This window comes from Cydia pomonella, chromosome 3 (assembly GCF_033807575.1).
Source record: "Cydia pomonella isolate Wapato2018A chromosome 3, ilCydPomo1, whole genome shotgun sequence".
Lineage (NCBI taxonomy): Eukaryota > Metazoa > Arthropoda > Insecta > Lepidoptera > Tortricidae > Cydia > Cydia pomonella.
Genome location: NC_084705.1, coordinates 4,839,951 through 4,850,437, shown reverse-complemented (window position 1 = coordinate 4,850,437; position 10,487 = coordinate 4,839,951). Strand labels below are relative to the sequence as shown.

At 42.7% G+C, this 10,487-nt stretch overlaps 2 protein-coding genes and 1 long non-coding RNA gene across 3 annotated transcripts; 1 reads left to right on the top strand and 2 right to left on the bottom strand.

Moving 5' to 3' along the window:
* Nucleotides 1-1,539: 1,539 nt before the first annotated feature.
* LOC133515872 (putative nuclease HARBI1) lies at nucleotides 1,540-4,035 on the bottom strand. Its single transcript, XM_061848447.1, has 2 exons — nucleotides 3,469-4,035; nucleotides 1,540-2,482 (listed from the first exon to the last, which is right to left on the bottom strand). Exons 1-2 carry the CDS (start codon nucleotides 3,892-3,894, stop codon nucleotides 1,667-1,669), a joined length of 1,242 nt encoding a protein of 413 aa, XP_061704431.1. The 5' UTR covers nucleotides 3,895-4,035; the 3' UTR covers nucleotides 1,540-1,666.
* A 278-nt stretch (nucleotides 4,036-4,313) lies between these two features.
* Nucleotides 4,314-5,981, top strand: LOC133515873 (uncharacterized). Its single transcript, XR_009799116.1, has 2 exons — nucleotides 4,314-4,720; nucleotides 4,832-5,981. It is a non-coding gene; the product is annotated as an uncharacterized LOC133515873 (long non-coding RNA).
* A 900-nt stretch (nucleotides 5,982-6,881) lies between these two features.
* LOC133515871 (uncharacterized) lies at nucleotides 6,882-8,486 on the bottom strand. The gene has a single exon (XM_061848446.1). The coding sequence runs from the start codon at nucleotides 8,430-8,432 to the stop codon at nucleotides 7,038-7,040; it is 1,395 nt and encodes a 464-aa protein (XP_061704430.1). The 5' UTR covers nucleotides 8,433-8,486; the 3' UTR covers nucleotides 6,882-7,037.
* Between the last annotated feature and the right edge of the window lie 2,001 nt (nucleotides 8,487-10,487).

The following is a 10,487-nucleotide window of genomic DNA, read 5'->3' as shown; positions in this document are numbered from 1 at the left end:
AGGTCTCGTACTTCTTTTCGCAACTCACGAACTTCTACGACTAGTGCAGAATAAACGGAAATGTCTTCTTCTTTCGTCAATGGAGAAGGTGAATGTGGTAGCATCGGGAGGGGTGGCCGAGAGCCCCGGAATAGATGTGATATAAGAAATAAAAAGTCACCAAGGCCACCAGTGACTAGGGCTGGGATTCTTGACGGATGCCTAAACCGCTCGGCCACCCGACTCACGGCGGTGTGAATAGAATTAACTAATTACTTATTATTAAATGATAACAAGATAAACAATTAATAATAAAAGTAATTAAGAAAACTATTATCAAAATGTTGTGTGTGTTTACTGGGGTAAGGGCATGTATTTTGTGTGCACATATGTATTTGTTCCTGAGTATGGATGTTTTCTATGTATTTAAGTATTTTTATATGATATAATATCGTTTTCTGAGTACTCACAACACAAGCCTTCTTGAGCTTACCGTGGGACTTAAGCGGGCTACTCACACACCTGCCGCAGGGGCAATATTGGAATTGGACCCTTAATTGCCTCCTTAATTGTGATGTGTGTAGGCAAGCAGGGGCAATTTTTAGATTGGGCCTGCGGCAGGGCGGCAGGGGGCAGGGGCGCAAGACCTTCCTAGCTCCCTAGGTTGTGTCTACCGCCCTGCTAGGTTGCCGCGTGTGTAGTACGATTGGGGCAATTCCAGTCAGTTCATTGGTGACAACCGAGCGGAGTGGACAACAATGTCAACCATGGAAAACGAGCGTGAAGTATGGACACATATTATAGACGTGTACAAAGACCGGCCCCACATGTGGGATAAAAAACATAAACAATATTTCAATAGAGATTTGCGAAATCAAACTTTCGAATTAATGTTCGAAATATATCGCGAACTCGGAAACAATATTGACCTTGCTAATTTCAAAAAAAAAAATGAAAACATGCGCACGTCTTACTCACGTGAGTTGAAAAAGGTTAGTAACTATTTCCTTTGCAAATATATTTTCCTTTTATAATAGTATAGTTATTGCTAGCAATCATTCTAAATACCTACATATTATTTTTTCATAACCTCTTTGCCATCGGCATCTGTCAGAGCGCTATTCAATTGTTTTTTTTTTTAATCCTACCTACTCAGCGTGCTTGATAATCTCAAGGGCAAAGGGGAGTTTTATACTGCCACTTAGTACTCCAAATTAAAATAAAGAGGTTTTAAAATTCTGCTGTTGGCATTGTAAACCTGAAAATCAATGAATAATTAATGTTTATCTTTATAATAGAATCACGACACTACTAAACCAATAGAGAGTACGATTCAAACTTAAAAATGAGGTAGTGATCATTTTCTCTGAGTTTAAATTATGGCAGGCTATGAATGTATTACGTATATGTTTTTAGGTAAATGCTTCAAAACAAACGGGATCCGGCATTGATGACGTGTACAAGCCATCACTGTGGTACTATACCTTGTTTGCTTTTTATGAAGAGACTACTGAACCTACTCGCAAGGGAACAGATACTTTAGATGCTGGGGAGGTAAGTAAATAAAACAATAATTATTATTAATTTTTTTATTACCTACATATTTGACATAAGTATATTTCTTACGTTATAGGTAGGTACTTATGGGTAAATCATATTTTAATAGAGTTATATGTATACTGAATCCTTATATTACTTGTAACATGTTTTCTTGAAAAGGGACACTACCTTGTCCGTTAAAATAAGCCATAAATTTATTACGAACATTATTTCCTTCATCATTGCGCTGTTTTTCATTTCTGTGCATAAGTGATACTAATTCACATGATTCTGACCGCCAATCACCGGGCCGAAAAGTCAGATCATTTGTATTTTCGGAGTCCACACATGAATCTGTAATATAGGTATCTGATTTAGTTCTTAAATAATTATGTAAAGCACAGCATGCGAGGACAATAGCATCGACGTTTTCAATGTTTACACTTATTTTTCGGCGAAAAATCCGAAAACGTGCTGCCAGTATTCCAAAAGCATTTTCAACAACTCTTCTTGCCCTCGATAACCGATAATTAAATATTCTTTTTTCATGGTTTATGTTTCTAAATGGGTAAGGCTTCATAACATGTCTGTTGAGAGCGAATGCGCTGTCTCCTACAAATGTGTAGGGTACTATAATATTCGTATCTGGTAACGAAGACGCTCGTGGTAGGTTTAATTGACCTGTCATTAGTTTTTCATAAAATCGAGTATGTTGTATAACACCACCATCAGACACGCTTCCGTTAGTGCCAGTGTGCACGTAAATAAATTCATAATTTGCATTAACGACAGCAAAAAGCACAACACTGAAAAAATCTTTATAATTATAAAAACTAGAGCCACTTCCAGGGGGTTTTTCTACAGCTACGTGCTTTCCGTCCATGGCCCCAAGACAGTGACTGAAATTCCACTTATCTTCAAACATTTTTGCTGTATTTTTCCATTCGGCTTCCGATGAGGGCATCTGAAACAAAAAGTTATATGAAATTTATTATTTCAGGTCTCACAGGATTCCGAATCGAATGAAACCTCAGTCGATCAATCAAACGACCAGGATACAAATAGTACTCTGAGCAGCCAACAATCTAATAGCCAGCCAATCAACCAAAAACTTTCAAATAGGCGAAACAAAACTGATCAAGAAACCATCACACCGAAAAAACAGCGAATGAGCTTAGAAAAAAAGCAAGAAAAACTATTGGATACTGCTCAACAACTTATGACCACTACTTCAAAGACGGACGATTGGGAAGTTATAGGAAAGGGCATTGGTCTTCAATTAAGAGATTTGAGCAAACTCCAGCAAAATATTGTTCAAAAACTAATTTCAGACGCCATCTTCTATGGTAAACTTGAGAAACTTACAGAAGAATCGTCAATCACTTTGAGAAACCAAAGTACATACATTCAACCTACTTATCCGAACATCAATTCCGCATATCACGCCCAAATGCGTCCTCCTACACCATCCCCTCAATACTATGCCCGGACTCCTATTCCTACACCATCACCTCAATATAATTCCCAGACTCCAATTCCTACACCATCCCCTGAATACTATACCCAGACGCCTACACCTTCGCCATCCTCTCAACATTATACCCAATCCTCTATGCCTGTGCGATCACCTGAACCCCAAAACACACTTTGTACTGATAGCAATTCAACTGTCATTGATTTTCCGAATACTACATTTAGTAACAATAGTACTGTTGTAGAAGGAAACTTTTCTGAATTAAAAGATTTCTTACTATTTAAAAGCAACAAATAAATTTCCAAGACGATAATATAAACCATTTTTTTAACATGTCTAATTTCTCCTCATCTCATGTCTTCTTGTCATGTGTAACTAAATATAATTAAATATTTTCTAAATAAAATTGTTTTTTATTTTATTGTAGCCGAAAGCGAAAGAATACATAACGTTTGACATAAGTGGCAGGTGCTTACCTTTATATAATGTTTGAGACATTCGTAAATGGCCCGACATCTCTCAGGAATCATTATGGACATCAATTGTGGTGATATAATGGTACTAAATTTTAAATCCTCGTAACTTTGCCCGCTAACCAAAAACCTTAGTGTAGCAGTTAGTCGTTCTCTAGCACTTATGGCATTCCGCATTAATGTGTCTTGCTTTTCTATTGTTGGTGTTACCATAGCCAGGAGCTCTTCAAAAGAATCAATATCCATTCGCAAAAAGTTTCTAAGATCATCTACTTCCAATTCTTTCATAATGTTCATGTGGCACAATTTGTTTCGTTTCTGCAACCAATTCTTCACCCAATATCTTCTCTTGCTTTTTTTTCTCGGTAGCACCACAGAAAGTGACAAGGCGATACCAATTTTCTGGTGTTTCGACAATACAGGAGCCATTCTCGTGGACGTGCGTTCAGCGGGACTATCAGTTACACACTGCACGGCAGGCTAGTGTGTAGAGAACAGCCCAAAATTGGTCCGACCGCCGTGCGACCGGTATTGCCCCTGCGGCAGGTGTGTGAGTAGCCCGCTTTAGTCAATTTGTGTTATAATGTCCCTATAATATTTATTTAAGTATTTATTTATTTATATATGAATGTTAATATCGGCTGGTGTGTTTCAGATCCGCAACCTCGGTTCATCACGTCGCGTTATGGAAAACCGGTTATACAGATAGGGCAATACCGGTATAACCGGTGGTCCGGCAGCAAGGGTCCGAGGGTATCGTGGACGTGTGTAAAGAATGTGTCGTGTCGCGCGAGACTTATTACTGTCAACAACATCGTAGTTAAGTCTATGAACGAACATACGCATTAAAGAAACTTTAACATCATTGATAGGGTTGAATCACGCTAACTTTTCATTTCAAGTGCTACGTTAAGTATGGAGCTTATAGGGATATGTAATATGGACTCTTACTCCAATGTATGTGCAAAGTTAACGTGGCCAGAGTATTGGACAGTTACAGTCGTGAAGCGGTTAACAAAGTTAGGAGGACTTTTGTGAATATGTGTGCGCAGTGTTTTAAGCCGATAATTGTCATGTAGAACTATTTATTTTAAAGATACGACGTAATTAAAAATAAAGTATACTGTATTTTATTCAGCAGGTAATAATTTACTAGAGACAAACCAAGTTAACTCTGCATAGACGTAATGGTTTTAATTTGTTCCGTCGAGGTTGGTGTGCAGTGTTAGACAAACTCTAACTACAAGTTGTACGGGTATATGATTGTGATCTTGGTCTGAACAGTTGGGTTTGGTTATACACGACCACTTTAAGAAACTGAGATTTTATTTTAAATGTTGAACTGGAATCCTTTATGTTCTTCCAGACCCAGAGCTGGTTTTCACGTTATCGCGATTCGGCAAGCCGAAGATCCTATACGGGAAGTACAGCTTCAACAAGTGGACGTACAGCCGGGGGCCGCTCCTCTCGTGGCTCTGCGTGAGGAAGGGCCGGGGCTGCCGCGCGCGTCTCATCACGGAGAACAATAAACTTGTCAAAGTGTGGCGGGAGCATAACCACTGATTAGCTTTTCGAATGTAAACTATAAGGTAGAAGTACTAGTTCTTGACGCTGCACTAGTACTCGACATTGGGCACTTTATGTCAAAGTGACAAGGATTAAGTTCAAATACAGAAAAATCTTCGTTGTTCAAATTTAACCTATATTTCCATTAAATAAAGTACCCATGTCGGTGACTAGTGCAGCGTCGAGCACTAGTACCTACCTTAATTGTGACTTCAGACCTCAGTTGTGCCCTTTGAAGTCAAAATTGTTCCAAAAAATGTAAGCAGTTCTGTTTGTCATTTTCTTACCAGGTGACCCAAAAATAAGTGGGCCAAGATTTTTTACTGTACATATTACTGATAATTTTAACAAAAGTTTTCGTTTGTGTATCAAAAATAAACGAGAATATTTTGACGATAATATTTAATTACATTTTGCAAACCGACTTCTTAGTAAGAAAAATAACAAAAAAAAATTGTCAACATATTTTTGGGTCTTCCTTTGTGCTCTATGGAAAATCATTTTCAAAAAATGCAAAAGATGAGTGGAAAAACACAGACGGATGGTTAACGGCATACCTTAATTGGATGCATGCACCTGTATAGAGTTTAATGCATTTTTATGAATACTCGTAAGTTTACTTTTCATTACGGTATATTTGTAGATAAGTATATAATGACAATGGCGAAACATCAACGCAAGGCAGTGATAATTTGTCATAATTGTTCTTGGACCGGGTGTTTAATGATTTATAAATATGGACGACTGGTTATGGCAACTGGTTAAATCGGTGTAGGTGTAATAAATTAAGTGGTAATTATTAATTAAATGTAATAACAATAATATTAGTGTTTGTTTTTTATACAATGAGGTTAAATCCACATATTAGGTTTAATCCACATTTTAACTTGTAATAAAATAATAAAGAAAGAGTTATTAATAAAAAAAATTAATGATTTATTATATTTTAATCATATCGACTTTTATTTTCCTATTAATAACTCTAAACATTACCTACTGAAATACGGAGTGAAATTTTAAAATTATCTACCTCAAGTAACTCAAACGATGTGTATCTCTTAAAGTATATTTTCCTTCCAGAACCAGAGCTAGTCTACACGGTATCAAGATTCGGAAAGCCAAAACTCATGTTTGGCAAGTACAGTTTCAACATGTGGCCCTACAGTCGCGAGCCTCGCGCCGTGTGGATCTGCATTAAGAAGAACAGCGGTTGCCACGCGCGGATACACACGCTCAACAAGGAATTGGTTGCGAAGTGGCGGGAGCATAACCACTGATGCTGTATTTAAATTTAAGTCAACATGTGGACATGGATCCGCGTTAAAAAGAACCACGCGCGGCTTCACACTTTGAACAAGAAACTGGTTGCGAAGTGGCGGGAGCATAACTACTGATATTGTGTTGCGAAGTGGCGGGAGCATAACCACTGATACTCGTATAATGCAACGAAACGCAATTAATGCTCAATATGTGGACCTAGAGCCGCGGGCCTCGCGCCGTTTGGATAGTCTACGACTCTGCGTTAAGAAGAATCCGGATCGCGGTTGCCACGCGCGGCGCGGCTACACATGCTCAATAAAAAGCTGTCAAATACTTTTACTCAAATTTTGTGAGTCACACTAGGCTAAGCCTGTCCCGTGACTCCACGTTTGCGCATTCTGTTAGGAGCGGTTTTACCTAAAGGACAACTTTATATGTATATAGTAGTACATTTAAAAACTTAATATTGAGTACAATTAATTAACAAATTCGCTTACAAATATGAAAATAAGATGTCAGATTTTCGTAGGTTTAAATTAATTAGAGTTATTAATTTCTTATTGACAGAGTTATAATTATTATTCTTTATTTCTCTTCCTTCTTAGGTTATGTTTTTTACAATATGGATATAAAAGTAAAATATAAAAATACATCAAAAAATACTATACAAAACACATATAAACACATTGTAAAAAACTTAACCTAGTGTGCCGCCAGCAGCGGGGCAGGGCCCAAGCTGCCGGTGGTCAGGGCTGCAGAGAGAGGAACCGCCGCACTATCCGCGCCGTGTCCAAAATCACCGCCTTCTGCATCTGACCCTTGATCCAACCACCTAGCGAGAGTCTCTCAAGGTGTTGGTCGAGACTCTTCGCTATGAGACCGTTCGCTGAAACGACTATTGGGACAATGATCGTCGAATCAACATCCCACATGGCGGTTATCTCATGAGCCAAGTCTAGGTATTTGCTGGACTTGTCCTTCTCAGCTTTCACGAGATTCTCATCATGGGGGATGGTGATATCGACGAGCACGGCCCGGCGTTGCGATCGATCTATTATCACGATGTCAGGCTTATTGGCTACAATAGTCCTGTCAGTGATAATAGATCGATCCCAATAGAGCGTGGCACGACTATTTTCGAGAACTGGCGCAGGTGAGTACTTGTAGTACGGTACTTCGCGGTCCACAAGGCGGTATAGAAGAGCAAGCTGCTGGTGAATAATTCTGGCTACGAGATTATGTCTGTGTAAGTACTCGCCGTTAGCAAGATGAGAACAACCGGAAATGATATGCCTGAGTGACTCTCCGGGACGGCGGCATGCCCGACAAATGTCGACCGTACCGTCCTTCAGGATATATTTCCGATAGTTGTTCGTCATCATAACTTCGTCCGCAATTGCACAGACAAAACCCTCGGTTTCTCCGAAGAGGTCCCCGAATCGTAACCAGTTCACCGACGCGAGCAGGTCCACGTCAGGTCCCGTGAGGGCCTTGTAGAACCGCCCGTGTAGCACCTTACTCTCCCATGCCGCCTTGCGATCCGCAGTACTTAGTACCACAGGTTTGCGCCAGTTCTCGTTTGCCAAGGAGAGCGGCGTAAGGTTCCTGTCTACTGCCACCACGTCACGATGCATCCCACACTCGTTGTTAAGGAAATAATTCCTGAGATTGCACACCTCGCGGTTGTGGAGATCTTTGGCGTTTAGGAAGCCTCGACCTCCACACTTCCGTGGGATGTACAATCTCATAACAGACGAGCGTGGGTGTAGCATACGGTATGTGGTGAGCTGTAGTCGGACCCTCCGATCCAGGGCGTCCAGCTCGGTCTGAGTCCACCTTAGTATGCCAAAGGAGTATGTGAGTAGGGGCATTACCCAGGCGTTGAAGGCGCGCACTTTGTTGCCTCCTGACAAAAGACTGTTAAGGACTTTTGTGAGCCGACTGAAAAAGCGCTCCTTCACCGACTGTCTAATACCCTCGTCCTCAATACCCAACGACTGTGACATACCAAGGTATTTGTAGGTTTCTGATTCAGAGATAGATCTGAAAGACATTGTCTCAGAAAGTTGTAAATTTGTTGAATTTACAACCTTCCCCCGCTGTACATGCATAACCGCACATTTATCGACACCAAACTCCATGTTGATGGCACTACTGAAGACTTCGGTGGTTTTCAGTAGCTCCAACAAATCTTGGCTATTTGGTGCAAATAATTTGAGGTCATCCATGTAAAGAAGGTGAGAAATTACTTCACCCTCTCTCCGAAGCCGGCAACCTAGTCCCAAATCCTTCAGCAGGGTGCTGAGGGGATTCAGAGCTAGGCAGAACCACAGAGGACTCAGACTATCACCCTGGAATATTCCTCGCTCAATCCTTATAAAATCCTGCGGGCCAGGGCGGTCATCCTCGCCTCCTGGTTGACGAAGGACTGTGGTCCACTGCCTCATACACGCGCTTAGAAAGGCTCTCAAAGCTGTATTAACTTTATACAGCTCTAAGACCCTCCCCAGCCATGAGTGAGGCACCGAATCATAGGCCTTCTTATAGTCAATCCAAGCGGCGGAAAAGGCCCCCCTGTTCCGTCGGATTTGTTGGCAAATAGTCATGTCTATGAGGAGGAGCTCTTTAGTACCACGGGACCCAACCCTACATCCATTTTGAGCAGTGGCCAAAATGTTATTAGCGACAATATGCGCGTTGATTTTTGATCTCAAAATGGATGTAAGGAGCTTGTAAAGTGTAGGCAAGCACGTGATGGGTCTGTAGTTCTTCGCTTCCGTGGTACTACCGGACTTATAGAGCAGGAAGGTGACACCAGTTGTTAAGGAAGGTGGGAGAGAACCAAGCTCGAGGGCTTGTTGAAATTGTGCTGCCAAGCGCGAGTGCGAGCATCGAAACCATTTTAGCCAGAAGTTGTGCAATCCATCCGGCCCAGGGCTTTTCCAATTCTGGGCCGTGCGGATGGCACAACTTACGTCATCGGGGCTGATGGTGACTGCCCCCATAGGTTCGATGGACTCGCACTCACGCTCGACAACACTCATCCAACTCCCCTCGGTGTGTCCGACAGGCACCGACCAGATGCTACGCCAGAAGTCAGTCATGGCAGTAGCATCCGGCGGCTGCGTGTCGGACGCACGAGGGTTGGTTTCCTCCCACTTCCGGTACACCTTCCTTTGGTCACTCTGAAAAAGACGATTCTGCTGGAATCGATCCACACGCTCTCTGTAGCGGCGAATACGGTTTGCCCATGCATAGACTTTCTGCTTTAGAAAGTCGATGCGCTCCGTGACATTGGCCATGTATTCGCGGGGCCTGATATTCGTCCCCGCGAACGCCTGGTTCACAAAGCGCATTACTCGAGGGCGATTGTTGCCCTCCCTGAAGCAGATCAGCTTTGCAATGAGAGTCCTAAACGAGCTGATACGACGCTCGATCCGCGCTTGCCATGCAGGGACACCTCCGACGGTCCTAGGTGCACGTTCAGCGTCCGGAAACTTGACTCGAGCAACACGGCACGCCGCGATGGCTCCGCAGTACATGATCGAGTGCGTATCATCTAAATCTTTACTAGTCCGTATGTATGGCTCTAGTAAAGCGTTTAGGGCTCCCACTAGCGCTAGATTGCGTCTATTCATAGGCAAACGTGGTAATCGTGGCCTAGAATTGGTTGTGGCGCGATACTGCGTAATCGCCTCTTCCAAAGTCCTCCTCAGTTGCTCATTAACAGGTATACTCACGCTCTGACTCGCAACGTCCCCCTCGTCGGTACTGAAATCAGCCGGCGGTGCCCCCGGTGCCAGGTCGGGTGCGGGCACCGGATCCGGCGACGTGGCAGGCAGATTCCGCACCGAGGTGGAGGCCGTGCGAGCAGAGAGAGCCTCCTGGCGAAGCCGATCAAGTGTCGCGTCATCCAACCGCTTTAGCCGTTGAATGACGCGCACCTGATCCGATAATCGCTGCTCCGACACGATGATGGTGGGTTCAAGAGCCTGAAACAGAGGCAGTATTCTTGAACGATACGCGGATAGTTTTGTTCCCCCCTCTGTAGCCCCATAGTACGCTCGCATGACGTTCTCGTTTATAGATGGAGTCCATTTCATGCGGCGCACTGCACCACCGGCAGCGGGAGCCTTGGGCGGGGCAGGATGTCCCGCAGGCCCCAAGCGTGCCGGCAGCGGTCGCCTTCCTCGTCG